At 53.1% G+C, this 22,927-nt stretch overlaps 6 protein-coding genes across 6 annotated transcripts; 3 read left to right on the forward strand and 3 right to left on the reverse strand.

Moving 5' to 3' along the window:
* Window positions 1-1,173: 1,173 nt before the first annotated feature.
* Window positions 1,174-12,944, forward strand: LRP88_06187 (histone acetyltransferase TRA1; the record flags this gene model as incomplete). The annotated part of the gene is made up of 4 exons (XM_083242727.1): window positions 1,174-1,228; window positions 1,314-1,471; window positions 1,521-12,206; window positions 12,258-12,944. 4 exons carry the CDS (start codon window positions 1,174-1,176, stop codon window positions 12,942-12,944), a joined length of 11,586 nt encoding a protein of 3,861 aa, XP_083101663.1.
* A 647-nt stretch (window positions 12,945-13,591) lies between these two features.
* On the forward strand, window positions 13,592-15,895 carry LRP88_06188 (uncharacterized protein; the record flags this gene model as incomplete). The annotated part of the gene is made up of 5 exons (XM_083242728.1): window positions 13,592-13,702; window positions 13,750-14,262; window positions 14,314-15,024; window positions 15,081-15,677; window positions 15,725-15,895. The coding sequence occupies 5 exons, from the start codon at window positions 13,592-13,594 to the stop codon at window positions 15,893-15,895; spliced, it is 2,103 nt and encodes a 700-aa protein (XP_083101664.1).
* An 89-nt stretch (window positions 15,896-15,984) lies between these two features.
* Window positions 15,985-16,500, reverse strand: LRP88_06189 (uncharacterized protein; the record flags this gene model as incomplete). Its single annotated transcript, XM_083242729.1, has 1 exon — window positions 15,985-16,500. The coding sequence occupies one exon, from the start codon at window positions 16,498-16,500 to the stop codon at window positions 15,985-15,987; it is 516 nt and encodes a 171-aa protein (XP_083101665.1).
* A 645-nt stretch (window positions 16,501-17,145) lies between these two features.
* Window positions 17,146-19,056, reverse strand: LRP88_06190 (anaphase promoting complex subunit CDC16; the record flags this gene model as incomplete). Its single annotated transcript, XM_083242730.1, has 2 exons — window positions 17,146-18,902; window positions 18,960-19,056. The coding sequence occupies 2 exons, from the start codon at window positions 19,054-19,056 to the stop codon at window positions 17,146-17,148; spliced, it is 1,854 nt and encodes a 617-aa protein (XP_083101666.1).
* Window positions 19,057-19,477: 421 nt separating this feature from the next.
* On the forward strand, window positions 19,478-20,220 carry LRP88_06191 (imidazoleglycerol-phosphate dehydratase HIS3; the record flags this gene model as incomplete). Its single annotated transcript, XM_083242731.1, has 2 exons — window positions 19,478-19,748; window positions 19,808-20,220. The coding sequence occupies 2 exons, from the start codon at window positions 19,478-19,480 to the stop codon at window positions 20,218-20,220; spliced, it is 684 nt and encodes a 227-aa protein (XP_083101667.1).
* A 237-nt stretch (window positions 20,221-20,457) lies between these two features.
* Window positions 20,458-21,867, reverse strand: LRP88_06192 (glutamate N-acetyltransferase; the record flags this gene model as incomplete). The annotated part of the gene is made up of 2 exons (XM_083242732.1): window positions 20,458-21,373; window positions 21,428-21,867. 2 exons carry the CDS (start codon window positions 21,865-21,867, stop codon window positions 20,458-20,460), a joined length of 1,356 nt encoding a protein of 451 aa, XP_083101668.1.
* Between the last annotated feature and the right edge of the window lie 1,060 nt (window positions 21,868-22,927).

Below are 22,927 nucleotides of genomic sequence, written 5' to 3' on the forward strand. Positions count from 1 at the left end.
AGAATAAGAGACGGGAAGTTGAAGATGTCCGTTGCAAGCTGTCCTTATATATATTTTAGGGTGACGCCGAGTTATCTCCCAGGTGAAGTGGTGATTGCTTGTAGGAGGCTGCTTGGAGAGGATGCAATCATCCCCACTAACAGCACGTAGGCTCCCCTCCATAGTTGGTGGGGCAGTCGGACCTCATGGACAGTCACTTGCATGGAAACTTCCCATTATGTATTAGCTATATGGCAAAAATTGCTTAAAGAGGAATAAAGCCAAGGCTGTTACTTGTTCATCGTACAAAGAGCTCATGAAGTTTTAATGTTGCTACCTCGACAAACTTGACAAAGGCATGGCTGTTTCCCGGTCAGCTCTCGGATTGTCAATCAGGGGAGAGCCAGTCATCGGAGTCAACGCGAAGGACAAACAAGGAGCGGAAGGAGATAAGATAAGGATAAGATAAAGGGCGAACTCGGGGTAAACTCCCCTGTACGTGGGTCACGAAATGAGCGGGACATCAGAACAGCAGACATATCTAAGTCCTCTTCAATACCATGGCTTTCTCTGGTAAATAAGAGTAAAAAAATATTATAAAAACTAACAAGCGATTTGAAACTTATTTTATAGAAATGAAGGTTTCTTGTATCGTTTATTATTCAAGCTCTATGCTTTTGGTATCCTTCTCAGTGCACGATACGTTAGTAAATTTGTACTGGTGTCTCCTTCTCACCTTCCCCTGGGTTCCTTGGCAGCCAATCTGTCCGTGATTGGCCCCAGAAGCTGACGCTAATGCCGGCCGAACTTTATCGCGGGCTTAGCGCATGTGGAATTGGTGACTGCACCCCCCAGCATTGGACCTTCCTGTAATTTTCAACGCGAAGGCGACCTCACGTAGTCAACCATTCTGCGGGCTGTGTCAACCTTAACCTTCACCTTTCAACCCTCTTAATAAGGACCCCGCACCAAAATCACGAAATATCATCGACTTACGGACGCAAACCTCACGAGCTTTCCTTTCTAGATCTTTGTCCTCATTGATACCCGTGTTTGCGCCGCATCGCAAGCTTTCGCGACAGCCTCGCGATCCACGAGCTCCCAAGCTCACACCCCAGACACCAGCAGCCGGCAAACTCGCCCTCTTGCGCATGGAAGGTCGCATCGCGTCGTGTGGACGCCGATAATGCAGCAATGTCGGGCACCACTATTGACGATGTCGTGAAGCGACTGAGCGCTGCCGACATAGGTACGAGCTCCCGTGAAGCTGCAACCCCCCCACGCTGTCGCATGCCCTCGGTGACCATGGTTTTACTGATTGCCTTGTGCTCTAGATGTCAGGCTTAAGCTCGAAGCTGCAACCACGCTGCGTGACAGCTTGGATCACTACACCACCGGTCCCATATACCCGCCCTTCTTGAAACGATTGATGCCCATCTTCATGGGCATTCTTCGAGGACCATGTACTTTCCAGAGCAACTCACCGGAGCAGGTCGGTTCGAGCACACCTGTCGATCGAGTTGCTACTAACATGTAACTAGAAACTCCGAAATTGCATTCTCGAAGTCCTCCACCGATTACCTACCCAGCCTAGCCCCCCCGAGCCGTTCGAGCCGTTCGCCGAAGAAACCGTCGATTTGTTGATGCAACTTGTACGAACAGATAATGAAGAAAATGCGACGCTATGTGTGAAAATCACATCGGACATCATGCGGCACCAGCACAAGGTGCTGCAAGGCAAAGTCCAGCTCTTCCTCTCGTTGATCCAGGAACTCTTCGAACAGATGGAGAGGGTGGTACGCGAACAACTCGATAATGCTCCCCACAACGCGCCGTCGCAACCAGGCGCACCTTCGACCCCAGGCGGCTCGCAGACGAACTTCCAATCCCCACGACCCGGCTCGCCCGTTGCTTCAGTGAACGACCTCGGAGCCGACCCCCAGCAGCAGAACCGACCCCTGCTGAAGGGCATGCAGTCCTTCAAGGTCCTCTCCGAATGTCCCATCATCGTCGTGTCGATATTCCAGGTCTATCGTAATACAGTGGCACAGAACGTTAGGAAGTTTGTTCCCCTCATCCAGAATGTGCTGTGCCTGCAAGCAGCGGCCCAACAACAAGCCCACGCAGATGCCGCCGCAAAGGGTACGATTCACACTGGGGTCAGCCCTGCGATCAAGAACCGGGCAGCATTCGGAGATTTCATTACGGCACAGGTTAAGACTATGAGCTTCCTGGCTTACCTGCTGCGGCAATATGCTTCGCAACTGAACGATTTCCTCCCTCGCTTGCCCGACATTGTGTTGCGACTTCTGAAGGACTGTCCAAGGGAAAAGTCTGGGACACGAAAGGAGCTGATTGTCGCGATCCGCCATATCATCAACTACAACTTTCGCAAGATCTTCATTCCCAAAATCGACGAACTGTTGGACGAACGGACACTCACCGGCGACGGCCTTACTGTCCACGAGACTATGCGTCCGTTGGCGTACAGCATGCTTGCGGATCTTATTCACCATGTTCGAGACTCCCTTAAGCCAGAGCAGATTCAGAAGACTGTCGAGGTCTATACCAGGAATCTCCAGGACAACTTTCCGGGCACGAGCTTTCAAACCATGAGCGCAAAGCTCCTCCTCAACATGGCAGAATGCATTGCGAAGCTTCCGAACAAGGTCGATGCACGACACTACCTCATCATGATTCTCAACGCCATCGCCGACAAGTTTGCCGCCATGAATCGACAATATCCCAATGCGGTGAAACTCTCGGCACTCTACCGAGAGCAGATGAAGGCTGGCACGCCTGAGACATACCTGGCTGACAAGAACAACCCTCCCGACTGGGACGAGACGGACATCTTTGCCGCAGTGCCCATCAAGACCTCAAACCCGCGTGACCGAGGGGCTGATCCGGTTGTCGATAACAAGTTTCTCTTCAGGAACCTAATGACAGGTCTTAAGAACACCTTCTATCAGCTCAGAACATGCAATGTTGGGTCTCCTATTGACCCACAGAATGCGCCTGCTCATTGGCAGGATGTTTCTTATGGCTTCACTGCTGAGGAGGTCAAGGTCATCATCAAACTCTTCCGAGAGGGTGCCTATGTTTTCAGATATTACGAGATCGAGAAGCCTGCAGCCGAGTCTCAGTACATGTCTCCTGTGGAGTATATGGCTAACTTCTACATGGTCTCGTGTAGCAAGGAAGAGAAGGACCTGCTCGAGACCTTTGCTACCGTCTTCCACGCTATTGACCCAGCAACATTCCACGAAGTGTTCCAGCAGGAGATTCCCCGTCTTTATGACATGATCTTTGAACATACAGCGTTGTTGCATATCCCCCAGTTCTTCCTTGCCAGTGAAGCTACCAGTCCTAGTTTCTGCGGGATGCTCCTGCAGTTTCTCATGGAAAGGATTGACCAAGTGGGCTCTGCCGATGTTAAGAAGTCTTCGATCTTGTTGAGACTCTTCAAGTTGGCGTTTATGGCGGTGACACTGTTTGCCAGCCAGAACGAGCAAGTTCTCTTGCCACATGTTGTCAATATCGTCACGAAGTCCATTGAGCTGTCGACAAAGGCTGAAGAGCCCATGAACTACTTCCTCTTGTTGCGCTCATTGTTCCGCAGCATCGGCGGTGGCAAGTTCGAGCAGCTCTACAAGCAAATCCTTCCCCTCCTTGAGATGCTGTTGGATGTGCTCAACAATCTACTCATGGCAGCCAGGAAGCCGGCCGAGCGCGATTTGTACGTGGAGCTTTGTCTTACAGTCCCAGCTCGGCTTAGCCACCTGCTACCTCATCTGAGCTTCTTGATGCGCCCGCTGGTGGTCGCGTTGCGCGCCGGCACAGACCTTGTTGGGCAAGGCTTGAGAACTCTCGAGCTATGCGTTGATAATCTTACGGCTGACTATCTCGACCCCATCATGGCCCCTGTGATCGACGAGCTCATGACTGCCTTGTTTGACCACCTCAAACCGCACCCCTACAGCCACTTCCATGCTCACACGACAATGAGAATCCTCGGAAAGTTGGGCGGCAGGAATCGCAAGTTCATGACTGGAGCTGTTCCTCTTGCCTACAGAGAGTACGCAGACGACCCTTCGAGCTTCGATCTGAGGCTTCTCGGTTCCAAGAAGGACAGAGCTTTCCCTGCTGAGATGGGCATCGAGTTTGCTATCCAGAAGCTCATGGAAGTCCCCAAGGCTACCAAGAACAACCAGAACCGACAGTACGATGGATACTACAAGAAGCAGGCTCTCAACTTGATCAAATCGCAACTGAAGCTACGCATCGGGTTCGACCAACTTCCAGACGACCTTCCACGGCTATTGCGTCTGCAGGCCGAGGATCTGGTCGCTCGCAAATACGACATCAACTCTGCCACTTTTGAGATTTCGGACCGCGAGCGGTCTATTCCCAAGAAGGAGAGCGAGGACTTGACTGTCAAGCAGCTCCTGAAGGCAGTCATGTTTGCTGAGTCGATTCCCGAATTCAAGGAGGAAGCAAGTGCTTTCCTTCTCAACGTCTGCAAGCATTTTGCGATCATCGAGGTCGGTCGGGCTCTTGTGGACCTGAAGCGGAATTTCAGCCCCTTCGACCCCAATGCTGGTGAAGGTCCATTGCATATCGACACCCGAAATCTGTCGGATGCCATTGTTGAGTCCCTCGCTTCAGACCACCCTGATGTGCGTGAGGCCGGTCAACGGGCCATCCGCGAGATGCACACGTCCACTGCCATCATCTTCGGGTCAGACAGCGAAGTCGGCAAACTCCCATTCTTCAGCCACCTCAGCAGCACCTTCTGCCACAGCTGTTATGAAGAGGAATGGTTTACCAAGGCTGGCGGTAGCCTGGGAATCAACTTTCTTCTGACAGAGCTTGACCTTGGCGATGCTTGGATTTCCTCTAAGCAGAGTGAATTCATTCGGGCGCTCACGTATGTGATTAAGGACATGCCACAGGACCTTCCTGAGAAGACTCGGTGCCTGGCTCAGACAAGCCTCGAGGTGCTTTTGCAGCGCATCACAAAGGACATCACCAAAGAAGATGCTCTCCCCATTGTGCCACCACAGGGCCAGCCACCCAATCCCCAGGTCAAGCAACCCCGGCTTGCTCAGATCTGCCTGCAGTTTAACAACGAGCTTTCCCATATGAACAAGCATGTTCGCGAAACTGCTAAGCGATCCCTGGAACTCATCGCAAAGGCGGCCAAATGTGAAGTCTGGGAGCTTCTCGAGCCTTACAAGGATAGGTTCCTTCAACCAATCTACGCAAAGCCTTTGCGCGCGTTGCCTTTTGCAATCCAGATTGGCTATATTAACGCCATGGACTATCACATGAGCCTGAAGAACGACTGGGTGACGTTTGATGAGAACTTGAACCGTCTCTTGATGGAGTCTTTGGCTCTGGCTGATGCGAGTGACGAGTCTCTGGCCAACAAACCCGCTGAGTTCCGTACACACGAGAACATCGTCAACCTTCGCGTCTCGTGCATCAAGCTCTTGACGACTGCAATGACTTTTGAAGAGTTTTCGAATAGCCCGACCAAGACTAAGATTCTTGGCGTGTTTTTCAAATGCTTGTATTCTGAGTCGAAGCCAACCCTGCAAGCGGCGAACGATGCCCTGAGGTCGGTTCTGTCTGTTGACAGGCGTCTGCCCAAGGAGCTGCTGCAGGGAGGGTTGCGTCCTGTTCTTCAGAGCCTTTCGGATCCCAAACGCCTTAGTGTCTCTGGACTGGACAACTTGTCTAGACTACTGAAGTTGCTCACAAGTTACTTCAAGGTCGAGATTGGAGCCCGTCTGCTTGACCAGATCGATTCTATCGTCGAACCAAGCGCACTGCAGCAGATTTCGTTCACTTTCTTCGACCAACATCCCCAGATGAAGGTCATCACCGCCATCTTGAACATCTTTCATCTGCTGCCAGCGCTTGCTGAGGGATTCAAGGAGCGCTTGATCGACTGCTTCCTCGGCTTGGAAGACAAACTTCGCAGAACTCAGCAAAGTCCATTCCGCCTGCCTATGTACAGGTATCTCAACCGGTATCCCAAGGAAATATGGGCATATCTTCTCGGAAAGCTTGACGACCTCAAGTATGGCCGATTCCTGGCTCAGGTTCTTCGCCATGCCGACAGCAATGCCCTGCGAGAAGTGGCGGTTGAGAACGTGGAGGGATTGATGAACCGCTGCAATGAGATCATGAGCCAGAACAACGAGGCCAAGTTCATCGCCATGGTGAACACCATTCACATCTTCGAGTCTATCAGCCACTTCCCCAGCTCTGAGAAGTGGATGGACAAGAAGGAGAATCTGGACTGGTTGAAGAACATTGGCAAGGAGCTGGAAACAAACCTTCGGCAGCACACCCTTCCCGCTCACCTTCGCTTGCCCGCGTTCCAGGCAGCGGAGCAGCTCATGACGATTCTTGTCAAATCACTTGAAAGGACCCCCAAGGACCTGGACGCTCTCTTTAGTCTGGTTGAGTCTGTGACTTCTGATCAGCTTCGCAGCAGTCAGGAACTCTTCTCGTTCATTTACGAGAAGCTAATCTGCAGTGATGCCATCGACTTTTGGAAGACGACCATCCTTCGCTGCCTAGAGGTTTACGCAGGCAAATCGGCATCAAACAAGATGAAGCACTTCCTGCTGCACTACATTGTCAACCCAATCGTGGCCATGGATGTGAAGCGTCGCTGGAATCAGCTGGATCAGAACAAGAGCCCCAGGCTCATGGACAGAACTGTGATCGAGTCTGTCAGCAGCAAGATCTGGAAGGTTCATCCAGAAATGACCATGGATGATCAGGCCCAGCCTGGCATCGACTTTACCCGCTACGAGGTGTTGCAGCTATCAGCAATGTTGGTCAAGTACTATCACACTACGCTTCAAGAAGCGCGAAAGGACATCATCAAGTTTGGTTGGACATTCATCCGGCTTGACGATGTGATCAACAAGCACGCCGCCTACGTCGTCATTGGGTACTTCATTGCTCACTACGAGACGCCCCCCAAGATTGTCACACAGGTTTACCTTTCACTCCTCAAGGCCAACCAGAATGAGGGACGCGCACTGGTGACACAAGCACTGGAGTTGATTGCACCTGTGCTGCCCAAGCGATGTGGAACTGGCCCAAGCGAGCGAAACGCTTTCTGGGCTGTTGCACCTCGTCGGGTTCTCGCAGACGAAGGGCAGAATGCTCAGCAGATGACAAGCATCTTCCACTTCCTTGTCAAACACCCGGAACTCTTTTACGCTGCCCGTGACAAGTACATTGTTCCGATGATCTCATCGTTGCGCAAGCTTGCAACTCCCCAGAACGCATCCCACGAGAGCAAACGACTCTGTCTCAACATGATGTGGCTGATCTGGACTTGGGAGGAATGGCGGGTTGAAGGAAAGAAGTCTCCGCTGCTTCAGACGAGATCTCTCTCCGAATCGCCGAACGCGAAGAAAAGAAAGTTCGAGGCTGAGCAGCCGAATACTTCCTCACCCATGGCTCGCCATGCGGAGCGAGTCGAGTACCAGATTCCTCCCCCCTACCGCTTGAAGATGATCAAATATCTCGTCGAATTCATCGCTCAGCTGAACGAACGCTATGAGCTTCCTTCAGCCAAACCTCGAGATCAAACAGCGTCTTCCATCCCCCCCGTTCCACTAGCCTTGACGGACCTCTGCAAGAAGGCCATGACGCTACTTCACAACTTGGTGCAGCCTCAGTATTGGGGTGACCTTGACCTCGACTTGTTCCCCAATGTCACTCAGGTCATTTTGGCCAGCGACAAGACGCAGACAATCCTCAATGCTGATCCATCCGACAAGGAGAAGTATGACGAAAAGTTCCTGACAAACATCATCAACACGCTTCAGGTGGTTCGCATTGTTCTCAACTCAAAGTCAGATGATTGGATCCAGAAGAATATGCCAACTGTCCAGAAGATTTTGGAGAAGTGCCTCAAGTCAGAGAACCCTGAGATCCAGGACTGCTTGCACTTTTCTGACAAGAAGTTGGATGATGATCGCGAGCTCCGGTCAATCATCAAGCGCATACTGGATTCTGTTCCTGATGATACGCCTATGGACGACGCCGATGCCGATGGCGAGGCAGAAACTCAAACATCAGAGATCGTCGCGTACCTCTCCCAGCTTGCTACCGAGGCGATGAACAGTAACAACTACACATCTGGTGTCAACATTCTATGGTCTCTTGGCAACCGAAAGCCGACCGTCATCGACCAGCACATCATGTCTCTGATGAAGGCTCTTCAAGGAAAGCATGCACGAGAACATGTCCAGCACTACAACGCCATCCAGAACCAAACCAATGGAGTGAACAACAGGAACCAGGACCCCAACACACCCACTGGCGAGATGTCGGCCTACGACCTCGACATCCAGACCAAGCTCATGATCAAGGAGATCCAAGTTGTGGCCCTGCGAATGGAGGTGCTCGGGGACAACCGTCGACCCTTCCTTAGCGTTCTTGCAACCTTGGTGGAGAAGTCGATGCATATTGAGCTGTGCAAAGAAATTCTCAACATGGTCGAAGGGTGGGTGTTCAGGTCCGAAGGAACATGGCCGACTCTTAAGGAGAAGACGGCTGTTCTGCATAAGATGCTTTCGTTTGAGCACCGACAGGATCCTACAATGTTGTCCCAGTTCTTGGATCTCGTCATCCGCATCTACGAGGACCCCAAGATCACTCGTACAGAGCTCACGGTGCGGATGGAGCACGCGTTCCTCATTGGTACCAGAGCGACTGATGTCGAGATGCGCAATCGCTTCATGGCCATCTTTGACAAGAGTTTGTCCAAGTCTGCCAGTGCACGTCTCTCTTATGTCCTGACATCGCAGAACTGGGAGACTCTTGCTGACTCGTATTGGCTCGCACAAGCTACTCAATTGCTGCTTGGCGCTGTGGAGATGAACGCCAACATCCAACTGGACCAAGGCGACTTCAAGACGCTGCCCATTTCTCGTCTTCTGACCATCTGCACCAAGGAGATGGAGGCCAGGGAGCCGACAGTCATGATTGATGACAAGTTTGAGGCTTTCATGGCCACTCATCGGCGCTTCATGTCGGAAATCGGTGATGTCAAGGTTCGAGATGTCATCGAGCCTTTGATGCAACTCCAGCATGTCGACCCACAGCTCGCTCACAACCTGTGGGTGACTCTCTTCCCCATCTACTGGTCCGCCACTGCCAAGGATGAGAGAGTTGACCTTGAGCGTGGCATCGTGGCTTTGCTCACTAAGGATTACCACAGCCGCCAGATCGACAAGCGCCCCAACGTCGTTCAGTCACTCCTTGACGGCGCTGCCAAGACCTGGCCCGAGTGCAAGATTCCTCCCCACGTGCTCAAGTTTGAAGCTAAGACCTACGACGCGTGGTACACGGCTCTGGTGCAGCTTGAGAATGCCGCCATCAAGCCGCAAGTTGAATCTACCACGGTCCGCGAGAGCAACCTCGATGCGCTTGTCGAGCTTTACGCTTCCCTTCAAGAGGACGATCTGTTCTATGGCACCTGGCGACGACGCTGCCAGTTTGTTGAGACCAACGCAGCACTGTCTTATGAACAGAATGGCATGTGGGATAAGGCCCAGAAGCTATACGAGAATGCACAGATCAAGGCCAGAACCGGCGTCATTCCATTCTCGCAAGCTGAGTACATGCTCTGGGAGGATCACTGGGTTCTCTGCGCGCAGAAGCTACAACAGTGGGAGATTCTTCAAGACTTTGCCAAGCATGAGAATTTCCAGGATCTTCTCCTCGAATGTGCATGGCGAAATACGGACATGTGGCAGGAAGAGCAACACAGAGAGGCTCTGGACAACATCATCAAGGGCGTCATGGACGCTCCAACCCCTCGCCGAGCCTTCTTCCAGGCGTTCATGTCGCTCCTCAAGTACCACAACCAGCAGGAAACCCAGGGCGACTTTTCTCGTGTTTGTGACGAGGCTATTCAGCTATCGATTCGTAAGTGGCATCAGCTGCCTGTGCGACTGACAAACGCCCATATCCCACTTCTCCAGAACTTCCAACAACTGGTCGAGCTACATGACGCTAGCGTCATCTGCCAAAGCCTTGCCAATACCAACCAGACGAACCTGGATGTCAAGTCTGGCGAGCTCAAGCTGCTTCTCGGTGCTTGGCGTGATCGACTCCCCAACGTGTGGGATGATATCACGGCTTGGCAAGATCTGGTAACGTGGAGACAACACATCTTCAGCCTCATCAACCAAACATACTTGCAGCTGCTTCCTCAACAGGGTCAGCAGAATGCCGGTGGAGCGTCCTCGTTTGCCTACCGCGGCTACCATGAGACTGCCTGGATCATCAACCGCTTCGCCCATGTTGCACGCAAACACAGCCTGCCAGAAGTCTGTATCAGCCAGCTTAGCCGCATCTACACGCTGCCCAACATTGAGATTCAGGAAGCTTTCCTTAAGTTGCGAGAGCAGGCCAAGTGTCACTACGAGAACCCCGACGAGTTGACGAGTGGACTGGATGTTATTAACAATACGAACCTCAACTACTTCAGTCCACAACAGAAAGCCGAGTTCTACACACTGAAGGGCATGTTCTTGGAGAAGCTTAAGCAGAAGGAAGAGGCAGACTCCGCATACGGCACAGCTTTGTACTTCGATATCGGCGCAGCCAAGGCTTGGGCTGAATGGGGCTACTTCAACGACCGCAAGTTCAAGGAGGATCCCACCGACCTTAACGCAGCCCGACAGGCGCTTACGTCGTACCTGCAGGCTGCCGGCAGCTACAAGAATGCCAAGTCTCGAAAGCTTTTGGCAAGAATTCTCTGGCTCCTGAGCTTGGACGACGCCAAGGGCACGATTGCCATGGGCTTCGACGACTTCAAGGGTGATACTCCAGTATGGTACTGGATCACGTTCATCCAGCAGCTCATCACTGGCCTCGGTCACAAGGAGGCTCCTCGCGTGTTCCAGCTTCTCTTGAAGATTGCTAAGTCCTATCCTCAAGCGTTGTACTTCCAGCTTCGAACGAACCGCGAGGATCTGCTTGTTATCAAGCGCAACCAGGAGGCAAAGGAGAGAGCGGCACGGCAGCGAGCGCAGTCGGTTGCGTCTACCGGAAAGGCGAGCGCCTCACCTTCATTGACAAAGCTGGAACCTCCTCGGCCTGGATCTGCATCATCCCGACCAAGCACAGCGAACGCAGCGGATGGCACTCCGGTTAAGGCCGAGGCCAACGAAGCCAACGGAAACGCGAATGGTACCCCGGCGCCAGCAACCAACGGACAAGATCCCTCAAAGGCGCAGCAAAAGCCTCAGCCCCAGCAGGGCCAGGCTGGGAAGAAGCCGCCGTGGGAGTACACTGAAGAGGTCATGTCGGTGCTCAAGACGGCATTCCCTCTTCTGGCGCTCTCGATGGAGACTATGGTGGATCAAATCCAAAAGAACTTTAAGTGCCCTCCGGATGAAGACGCCTACAGACTCATCGTCGCGTTGCTCAACGATGCTCTCGCCTACGTCAGTCGAACGCCTCCTTCATTTGCCAAGAATGTCAAGCTGCCCTCTGCAACTGAGGTCAATATCACTCGCTTTGCGGAAACAATTCTGCCTAGTCACATCAAGAAGTCGTTCGAGGCCGACTTCGTCGACGTCAAACCCACTATGTACGAGTACATCTACAAGCTGCGCCGCTGGCGAAACAAGTTTGAGGAGAAGCTGGATCACCGAGTCCCGCGTGCCTCGCTTGAGAACTTTTCTCCTCACCTGAGCGAATTCCGGTACCAGAAGTTTGACGAGGTCGAGATTCCTGGACAGTATCTGCAGCACAAGGACAAAAACCAGGACTTCATCCGAATCGAGCGGTTCCTGCCCAATGTCGATCTCGTTCGTTCTATCAGCGCGTCGTATCGCCGTATCAAGATGCGTGGACATGACGGAAGCATTCACAAGTGGGCTATTCAGCATCCTGCGGCCCGTCACTGCCGACGAGAAGAGCGTATTCTGCAGCTCTTCCGGTCACTCAACCAGACGCTGGGTCGCAAGAAGGAGTCCCGACGACGCGATCTGCAGTTCACGATCCCCATCATGGTTCCCTTCGCGCCACACATAAGACTTGTGCAGGAGGACACATCCTACACAACCCTACAGGGAGTGTACGAGGATCACTGCCGCAACATGGGCATGTCAAAGGATGACCCCGTGCTGTTTACTATGGAGAAGCTCCGGGGTGCACTAGAGAGCAAGAGCTCGGTAAGTTACTCAAGAGTACAGCGAGCGAGAATGAAAGCTAACTTGCAACAGAACAAGCCTGAGCAGGCAGCAACAGCTCGCCTAGAGGTGTTTAACGCTATCCAGGAGAAGTGGGTGCCGTCGACGGTGGCGCTCGAGTACTTCCAGAAGGTGTTCCCGCAGTTTGCAGAGTTCTGGCTGTTTCGACGACAGTTCTCGTACCAGCTTGCGGCGTTGACGTTTATCACGTACATCATGTACATGCACAACCGATACCCACAGAAGATCAACATTTCCAGGGCGACGGGTAAGGTCTGGGGTTCTGAGATGATGTCCTATATGAGCGCATCCAAACCCTTCTTCCATAACCCAGAGCCGGTGCCGTTCCGACTCACGCCCAATCTTCAAACACTGATGGGACCTCTGGCGACGGAAGGCATCTTTGCCTGCTCGCTGATGGCGATCGCACGGTGCTTGACGGAGCCCGAGTACGAACTGGAGCACGCCTTGACACTGCTGGTGCGTGATGAGATGCTGTTCTGGTTTACAGGCAGCCACAGAAATGGAGTGATCACCGAGACTCAACTGCGAGACTCTGTGCAACTCAACAGCGACTCGATCGTCAAGAGGGCGATCAGCTTGGCTCACAGCCCCGTTGGAAACCTGCCAGCGAACCAGACAGTGATTGACGCCATCGCCAAGGCTGTCAATCCCATGAACTTGGCACAGTGCGATGCATTGTGGATGCCGTACCTGTGAGACAGAGACAGAGACAGGCGTACTTTTATTGAAGGGGAGATGAAAGAAGGAAGGAGATTCTGGGGCTGGCAGTTTGTGTTTGAGCAAGGCGTTTAGGTGCAAGGAAGAAGGAAGATGTATACGAGTGAGCGTATGCTACGGATGGCGGATATGGGCCACGAAAAGACACGGCCAGGTAACGGCCAAGACTATTTTCTCTTGATGTATACTCTATTATCAGACCATGACATTTAATGTCATTAATTGGCCAGCCTTTGTTTGTTAGGTCTATTGCAGACTTTGTGCAAGTTGATGATAGCTTCGTCCACCTCAGAAACCAATGACAAGACATTGAGAGCAAAACAAACAAACAGGCCCACAAGCCTCGGCTCGTAGTGCATGCCGACGCCACAGGATCAGCAAGTGAGACACCCCCATTCAGAGTAACACACATTCATGATGAAGCGAAAGTCTGGGGAATGGCTTGAACCCCGCACCGTGGACCGCAGTCGGACAAGGTTTACCTCGGGACATACAAGAGAGCCTAGTCCTATGCTGTATAACAAGGGCCCGGTTGTGAGTTGTCATTGTTTCTCAAAGTCTCGGTCGACAATCTTGTCTCTTGTCTTTTACTGTTTTTGATCATCAACTGTCTAAGAGTATACACAATGGATCTCAACAGAGTGCCGAGAAAGGTCTGGGAGCATCCCGATCCCAAGAGCACCGCCATGTGGGCGTTTATGCAAGAGGCGAATAGACTGCATGGGCTCAATCTCAAGGTATGTCGAGGTGAATGGTGACAGTGCCTCTGCTAATAGCAACTTAGACCTTTGACGAACTGTATGAGTGGTCCTGTACTAAACGCAGTGACTTTTATGCCCAACTCTGGGAGTCTCAGAATTGGATCCATGAGGGTGCTTATACTCATGTCGTCGATGAGTCCATTCCTATTACGAAGTTACCGGCTTGGTTTCCTGGCATTCGCCTCAATTTTGCAGAGAACCTCCTCTGGACACGTCCTCAAGGCGGTGCTCCGGGAGATCACTCTACCCTCCACAAGGAAGACGACACTATCGCCATCACCGAGGTGCGCGAGGGTAACTCTTCTATCAATAATGTCACCTGGGGAGAGCTGCGGAGGAGAGTTGCCGCCACGGCGAGTGCTATGAGGCAGAGAGGTGTTAAGAGGGGAGACCGTATCGTCATGGTTGGTGCTCACTCTATTGAGACGGCGGTTATCTTTCTGGCTACGACGTGGCTTGGATGTGTGTTTAGCAGTAGCTCAACCGATATGGGCGTCGGAGGGCTGCTGCAGAGGACAGTGCAGATCGATCCCAAGGTGAGTGAGCATCTCAACGTCAGAGGTTATCGTGAACTAACGGAATCGCAGTTTGTCTTTTTCGACGATGGGGCCTTGTATAACGGCAAAGTCATTGATCTGCGAGACAAGATCTCCGGCGTGGCTGAAGGAATGAAGCAGTGTCCTTCATTTGAGAGCATCGTTGTTGTTCAACGCTTCGACGTCCCCAACGACACGTCAAAGATTCCTCAGACTGAACGTCTGGAAGCGTTTCTATCTTCTGCGTCAACACCTCCCCCAATTGAAAGAGTCGGCTTCCAGGATCCCATGGTCATCTACTACTCGTCTGGAACTACAGGAACTCCCAAGGCCATTGTCCACGGTGTTGGACCCCTCCTCATCTCTGTTGGCAAGGAGGCCGTCCTCCACCGAGAAGTTACCCCCGAAGATGTTGGATTGCAATACACCACAACTGGCTGGATCATGTACCTTGCCAGTGTCGCAAGACTCGCCTTTGGAGGACGCACCGTATTCTACGACGGCTCACCATTCATACCAGATCGATCAATTCTACTCCGTGTGGTGGAAGAGCAGCGCGTCACGCATCTCGGAATCAGTCCGCGATGGCTAGGCGAGCTCATGAAAGCCGGTATAGTGCCCCAGAAGGAAACAGACTTGAGCAGCTTAAAATGGGTTGGGAGCACGGGCATGGTGTTGAAGGAACAAGTCTTTGAGTGGTTCTATGACGGGGCGTTTCCGAAGAACGTCAAGCTGGCCAACTTTTCAGGGGGAACGGACATTGTGAGTTTCTCTGCGTTCTTCAACTTTGACGACATCTAACATATCTGCGCTTATAGGCAGCTTGCTTCGTCATAGAGAACCCTCTGACGCCGATCTATGCCGGTGGTTGTCCAGGACGATGCCTCGGTACTCCCATGGCCATCTATCCATCCTCCCCGGATCCCAGCAAGCCGATCACCGCTGTCGCAGACGGAGAACCTGGCGATCTAGTTGGTACCGGGGCCTTCCCCAACATTCCCCTCTTCCTCTGGAACGACACAAACCCGGCTCCCGGTGAGAAGTACACGTCGGCCTACTTCTCTCGCTTCCCAGGCGTTTGGTCACAGGGTGATTTTGCAGCTGTGCATCCCGTGACGGGGCATATTCACATTCTCGGCAGGTCTGATGGCGTACTGAATCCCAGCGGTATCAGGTTCGGTAGTGCGGATATTTACGCTGTTCTCGAGGGAGGATTTGCAAAGGAGGTTGCTGAAAGTCTTTGCGTGGGGCAGAGAAGAGCAGAGGATCATGACGAGAGCGTGGTCTTGTTCTTGCTTATGAGGGAAGGCGTCAAGTTTGATGCCAACTTGGACAAGAAGATCCGAGAGAGGATTGCAAAGGAGTTGACAAAGAGGCATGTTCCAAAGTATATCTTTGAAGTGCCCGAGATTCCGGTGAGTATCTTAGTCTCCTCCCTTGGGCTGATAACTAACGATGATAGGTCACGGTCAACGGCAAAAAGGTTGAGCTGCCTGTCAAGCAAATTATCTCGGGACATACCATCAAGCCAAGTGGGACATTGCTAAACCCGCAAAGTCTAGACTTTTTCTACCAGTTCCAGAAGATTGAAGAGGTTGTCAAGAAACAGGGAGGAGTGAGAGCCAAGCTGTAGTTCATCGACATATAAACTAGATAGGAGTGGCATTAGGGGTATACTACAAATAAGAGTCGTGACCATTCTGGATTTCCCAATATAATCTCTCATAGCTCATCCTTACCCTTGGGAAATTTGCCCCCATTCACTCCATATCTCCATCCCATGTATCCAAGCATGCCTCCCACAGTTCCCAGGCCCAAGCCTCCAACAGCGCCTCTCCATCCCAAACCCTTGGCCGCCTGAGTGCCGAGCACAGCACCTACACCAGCGCCTACAACAGTCCAGTCATCCGTCTCCAGCTGTCCCTTGTTCTCCAAAAGCCTCCAGCTACGATCCTGCCACTCAATCTCCTCGCGACCGTGCATACGGCCCAGCGTCATGAGCGCCCCGAGACCTAGGGCTATCACCGTGCCCGTCGACGCAGACCGGATGAGCCGTGGGGTGAAGGCGAGTGCTGTGGCCTTGGGCCGGAACGCGGGGATGAGTTGCCGTGTTGTTGTGATGCCAGCCGCGACGATGGTGCTTAGCGTGATGGTCCGCACGATTACGTGCGATGTGAGGATAGTGTGGGATAGACGCTGATCCTCCGCGTAGGGAGCGTGGGGAAAGTAGCGCGACATGATGATCGGTGGATGTTTTGTTCAAGTGGTAAGATGCTATCCCAGGTGTAGAGTATGATGTTTTTGATGTTTTATAACGTGATGTGATTGTCTGTGTACCTCTAATAAGATGTTGTTCAAAGCATCAAAAGAAACAGGCCACTTCCTTCCTTATAACCTCATCCCCCAAACCGCGTCATATCCTCAAGCCACCCTCTCTCTTCTCTCACTCAGCCCTACCTTTCCCCCAGTAATACAACCCACTCCTCGGGCACCTTCCCAAGACCGAGCAATGCTTCACGGGGTTTAATAAGCAGACCCCGATTGGTCCCGGAGGGATTAACACGCCGGGCTACCCCACCCGACGACCCGAGCTTCTACGGCAAGTGGGGTTCGGACGCGAGTGCGAGGCAGGATTTGTGGGGCTTCTGTTCAAAACACCAAGGATTGGCATCACCGAGTGCGTGGCTGATTAGTGATTTCCTCCGTGCTTGATCATCATGGTTGTTCCGCTCAATTGTCGGTTCTACTGTATTTACAATTATCCATGCCTTCTTCATGTACCTTTTTGACGTGAATGCTGCATCAATCCCATGAATGCCTTCCCCAACGCCTATCCTATCCCAATGACAAACCCAGCCCATGATCACTCTCTCGATGGCTTTGTTACTCGTCGTCACTCATGTCCATCATACTGTCTCCCTTTGGAATCTCATCTTCTTCATCCTCCAACACTGTCATCCTCCTTGATCTCCTTACCCTCCCTTTGCCTTTGTCCATCATCCCCCTTCCGCCGCCTCTCCGCCCATTGACTTTAACGGACGCTTCCATCTTGCGTTGTCCGAGGGCGTGCTCGAACTCGGCCAGATCCTCAGCCTCCGACTCTGCAGCTCCATCTAGAAGTGCCGTCTCCTCGAGTGCCTTGTTGAGCAGTTCCGTCGCGATGCTGTCCTGAGGGCTTATCGCCAGCGCCTCGTGCAGCACCACCACCGCCTCCTCTGGCTTGTTCTGCTCCATCAGGATGAGACCCTTCGCACTAAAGATAGCCGCATCCTTTCCTCCCTGTCTCAGCACCTCGTCAAATTCGATCAGCGCTCGGTTAAAATGTCGTAATCGTCGGAATGCGTGTCCCAAGTTCGTCCGTGCTGCTAACCACGCCGACGGCTCGCTGTCTATATCCTCAGCGATCTTAAGCGCTGCGGAGAAGTACTGCGCTGCCTCCTTGGGTTTATCCTGGTGGTATTTGACAACGCCCATCTCGTTTAGTAGCAGTGGATCCGTCTTGCACAGTCCGTACGCCGTCTTGAGAAATTCCTCAGCCAGTGTCATGTTGTTGAGGGCGTGATTCTGCATCCCCAAAAAAACCTGAGGTAGATGAGTGCCCATGAACAATCTCGCCGCCGTAGAGTAGGCCGATATCGCCTGGTCGTGCTCGCCTTCTGCCGCAAACGTATGGGCGAAGCCGATCCACGCAGGCCCGAAGTGGGCATCCATCATGCTGGCTTTGCTAAAATACCGTCGTGCCTCGGGGATCTTGTCGATGGAAAAGTAGTAGATGCCGACTGCGAGCCATGAGCATGGCTCCTCGGGGTGGTTATCGGCCAGGTTGTGCGAGATGAGGAACAGCAGGTTCTTCTCCCTGAGCTCAAACAGGCAGGCGAGATGCACCGGGTACACGCTAAAGTTGTACTTGTCCTCCTGTAGAATCGAATTCGTGATGGTCAACGCATCGCGGTAGCGGCATTGCGTGTAGAGGAGGTCTGCCCGTGCAAGCTGTAGGTCAGGGTTCGATGCCAGGTGATAATGCGTTGAGAGGGAGTCGTAGGCCGTCTCAAACGCTGCAGGGTTCCGGTACTTGGACAGTCGTGTAGTATACAGCATCTTCGTAAAATCAGCAGCCTCCTGAGACGACGACACATCCCCAGACACATGGATCGAGTCAAAGTCGAGGCTCTCAAGAAACTGCCACTCCTCGTCGGGTGACAACAGCGAGTTGCCCATGAGCTGCTGAAACGCCTCAAAACACTGCACATCTATACGAACGGCATCCTTGTAGCACTCCTTGGCACGGTCAAATGCATTCTGCTTGGCATAACAGATGCCACGCAGAAAGCACATGGCGGCCTCATACCGCCGGTTCGCAGCCTCCTCGTCCGCGGCGTCGTCGCGGCGTCGCCCTTGGCGAGGCTGCGTCTTGCGCTTGTTGCTGGCGCCGTTGGAGATGAGGTGCGTCGGGTTGCGGTCGCCCAGGACGGCGAGGGCTTCGTCGAAGCGGGACTGCTTGATGAGGCAGTGGCCGGCGAGGTATCGACATGATGGGTTTCGGGAGATGAGGTCCTGGCTGGAGAGGAATGCCTGGGCGCGTGTGTAGTTGCCTGTCGCAAAGTGAACTTGTGCGAGCCAAAAGGCGTCAGTGTCGTCGTCTACAAGACAAGAGCGTCGTCAGTATCCTTCATCAACAAGAGCCGGAGTCGACAGACTGGTCAATGCAAGCAGCTTGTCGCCGATAAAGATGGCCGACTCGTATTGCGCCTTGTTGAGGGCATCCTGCCGCCACTCCCTCAGAAACTTTTCCATCCCTGGTTTAGTTTCTCGATATCATTGAGCAGTCGATAGATGCGCTAGTCTTTGTGGACAACCGTCGTGGGTTGCGGTTCGTTTGATCGTCGTTTGTTTTGGGAATGTCGTCGACACAGACATCCCACCAAAAGTCAACAACCACACCGTCGACACGCGCCAGCTAAGCGCGTTAAGGGTCTCCAGGCGGAACCCACTAAGCCACAGCGGGCTTGTCTTGACCGTAGCGGGGTAGCTTCTGGTGGCAACAGCAACAGCCCCTCGCTGCGAACCAGGCCCGAAAAAAAAGATCAAGTGGCGGGGGACGTATCAGAGGCCGTCAATTTGGCACTCGCCGATACAGGAGCCCTCGACTTTTACATCCATCTACTACGTACCTACCGTCAACATCTCCCTCACTCACCTCCAATTGAATTTCAAGATGGCCTCTCCTCAGCCTACCCGTTGGGCCGCTCTCGCCCGCGACACCAACGAGACCAAGATCCAGCTCGCCCTCAACCTTGACGGCGGCAGCTTTCCCCCGGATACCGACTCCCGTCTCCTCGACGATGGTGACAGCCATGCCTCCCAGGCCAGCAAGTCGCAAAAGATTGCCATCAACACTGGAATTGGCTTCCTCGACCACATGCTCCATGCTCTGGCCAAGCACTCTGGCTGGAGTCTGGCCATAAACTGCAAGGGTGACCTTCACAGTACGTTGATATACCATCTCCGCCACCGGCCAGATGACTGATTGACTTTGTCCCTGTAGTTGACGACCACCACACCGCCGAGGATGTCTGCATTGCCCTTGGTTACGCCTTTGCCCAGGCCCTCGGCACTCCTACCGGTCTTGCCCGCTTCGGCTATGCCTACGCTCCTCTCGACGAGGCCCTCTCCCGCGCCGTCGTCGACCTCTCCAACCGTCCCTACAGCGTTGTCGACCTTGGCCTGAAGCGCGAGTTCCTCGGCCAGCTCAGCACCGAGATGGTCCCCCACTGCATGCAGAGTTTCGCCCAGGGTGCCCGTGTCACATTGCACGTCCACTGCCTCCACGGTGACAACGATCACCACCGTGCCGAGAGTGCCTTCAAGGCTCTGGCCCTAGCTATCAAGGCTGCTATCACCAGGATACCGGGCAAGGAGGGCGAGGTGCCCAGCACCAAGGGTACCTTGAGTGCTTAAAAAGATGGGAATGGATTAGGAGTTTGGGGCAATCAGTTTGGTTAGATTTAGACAATGGGGTGTTATAGGATCCAAGAAATGTCAAATTGGAATATGCACGATGGCTTCAACTGCCCAGAGGTCCATGTATGGCAGCTCACGTATAGCAACTATCGAATAAGATGGCAGTAACTCGTGGCGCATCATCAAGTCTATTCATCATTCAAATTCTTCCATCTTTTAACCCATTTCCATCAACTAAGTTCGGTAGTCACCGTTGATAGTCACATAGTCGTGGCTGAAATCACAGGTCCAGTGCACAGCCGACTTATCACCGGTGCCCAGTCGGACAAGGATCTCAAGGTCCTCCATTGCCAGGATCTCGCTCGCCCGCTCCTCGTTGACCTGCTCAGGCTCACCATCCACCAGGAGCTTCAGCTCGGTTGAGCCGTCAGTGGGGACGAAAGAGACGTTGGTGCGCTCAGGGACAATCTCGGGAACATCGTTAATAGGCTGGCCAGGAGGAGAGATCAAGGCATAACCAGCGGCGCACAGAATGCGACCCCAGTTGGCATCCTTGCCGTACAGAGCCGTCTTCACGAGGGGAGAAGTGGCAATGGAGCGAGCAACCTGGCGGGCCGCCTCCTCAGATGCACTGTCGACGACACGAATGGTGACAAACTTGGTAGCACCCTCACCATCCCGAACAATGTACTTGGCCAGGTCGGCCGAGAACTCGGTCAGAAGACCCTGGAAAGCCTCAAAGTCAGGGGACTGCTCAGAAGTAATCTCCTTGCCACCAGCAGCACCGTTGGCCAGAAGAGCAACCGTATCATTGGTAGAGCTGTCACCGTCAATAGTAATAGCGTTAAATGAGCGGTCCACAGCGTGTCGAAGCACATTGGGCATGACAGCAGGAGCAATGGGAGCATCGGTGGCCAGGACAGTGAGGAGGGTGGCCATGTTAGGGGCAATCATGCCCGCACCCTTGGTAAGACCAGCGATGCGGTACTCGACACCCGGTGAGGATGGCAGCTCGAAAGTTCGGGACATGAGCTTGGGGAAAGTGTCGGTGGTGCAGATAGCCTTTGCACAGTTCAGCCAGTGGCTGTGGGAGTCACCAGCCTTGTGATAGGCCATGGGGATGTGGTCAACAATCTTTTGAATAGGCAGCCTAGGACAGAGTCAGCCCATTGATGTCTAATTGGACTCAATTGAGAAAACAAACCTCTGACCAATGACTCCGGTGCTCATTACGAGCGTAGAGTCCTCATCACCAACCCTCTGGTCGGTGGTGCGGGCCATATTGGTAGCATCTTCAAGACCTCCGGTGCCGGTGACGGCATTGGCGTTGCCCGAGTTAATGACGACGCTGCGAAGGCCGGCATTCTTCTTCTGCTGAAGAAGCTTGCGGCTAAAAGTCACGGGTGCGGCCTGGAACTTGTTCTTTGTGAAGACACCGGCAGCAGCGCAGGGACGGTCCGAGGAGATGATGGCGAGGTCGGGCTTGGAGGTGTTGCCGGGCTTGACGCCGACAAAGACACCGGAGGCGATGAAGCCCTTGGGGTACGTGCCCGTGGTGGGAATGTACTTGATCTTGGAGGCAGGAATGGGAGCCGCCCCAAGAGTAGTCGTCGCCGACGAGTATGCACGAGTGAACCTCTTCATGGCGCCTGATGCTCAGTCTCGTCCCTGGTGTTGCTGGTTGAGAGCGGAGGTTTTTGGCTGGGGTCTGTAAGGTTCACGAGCTGCGATAGCGGTATCGCAGCGATCGACTCCCTGTGGCTAGGCGTGACTCAAGCCAGTAGAAAGAGCGACCAGGTTCACTAGGTTCATTGTGGAAAAAGCAAATGTGAAGCATTTTGTGACTCTGCGAACATTTCCATTATTGAAATGTTAGAATTTCACGCAAGGGAGAATTAATTCTGATGCTCAAGGGAGCTGTGTCAGACGTGCTGCGAAAGGCAGCCCGCTCATGTTGGTTCTCCGAGGGAAGGTGGCTCAGTGAGTGGCTCACTTCACTGTCGTGTGTCTGCCTACAGTTAAAGTTGCTGCTCTGTGGTGCCCGTGCCCAGCCCGTGACCTTCCCATGCCGCTCTACCTGCTTCTGCCTGTTGCGGCTGGAATTTGCCTGGCTGCCCGTGTGGGTTTGGCAGTGGGTTTGGTGGGTATCGAATTTCTGAGCAATGGAGATTTCGTCTTCCCAGCCAGTTTTCAAGGGCATTGCAGTTAGAGAGAATGGTCCAGAGCAACTGTATCTAATAGACATATTCGCAAGAATGTTTTCCTTTAACTCAATGAACGATCCTAAGTACCTACATCACAAAACAAGAGAACATCTGTATACCATCGGCCGTGCTCCGTAGAGTTTTGCTGCTCGTGAAAAGGCAATCTGTGTTGAGGAGGCTGGGAGTGGGGAGGTGGGCTCCGCTGGTGCCTGGCCGCGGCTGAGCCCCAGCCCCCCAATCAATTCGCTCGTGTTCCTGCCTTGGTGCCTTAGGTAATCTGCCCAATTGGCCCGTGCGCCGGTGGTCCAGATTCTCTATATAATGAGGCCTTCCCTCCCGCCATTTCAGTCTTCTTTTTTTCCTTTCTTCTCCATCCAAGTGCAAGGGCGTTTTCCTTCTCCGTGAAGCGATAAGCTGAGAGAGGAATTTTGCTAGTTGAAAACTATACACTGACCGCTCCTCATTGGGTTCGCCTGGTGAGGGAATTTTTGGAGCTCTTT

The sequence above is a fragment of the Fusarium phalaenopsidis genome, assembly GCF_050370095.1.
Source record: "Fusarium phalaenopsidis strain FUZ10S chromosome Unknown contig_32296, whole genome shotgun sequence".
Classification (NCBI taxonomy): domain Eukaryota; kingdom Fungi; phylum Ascomycota; class Sordariomycetes; order Hypocreales; family Nectriaceae; genus Fusarium; species Fusarium phalaenopsidis.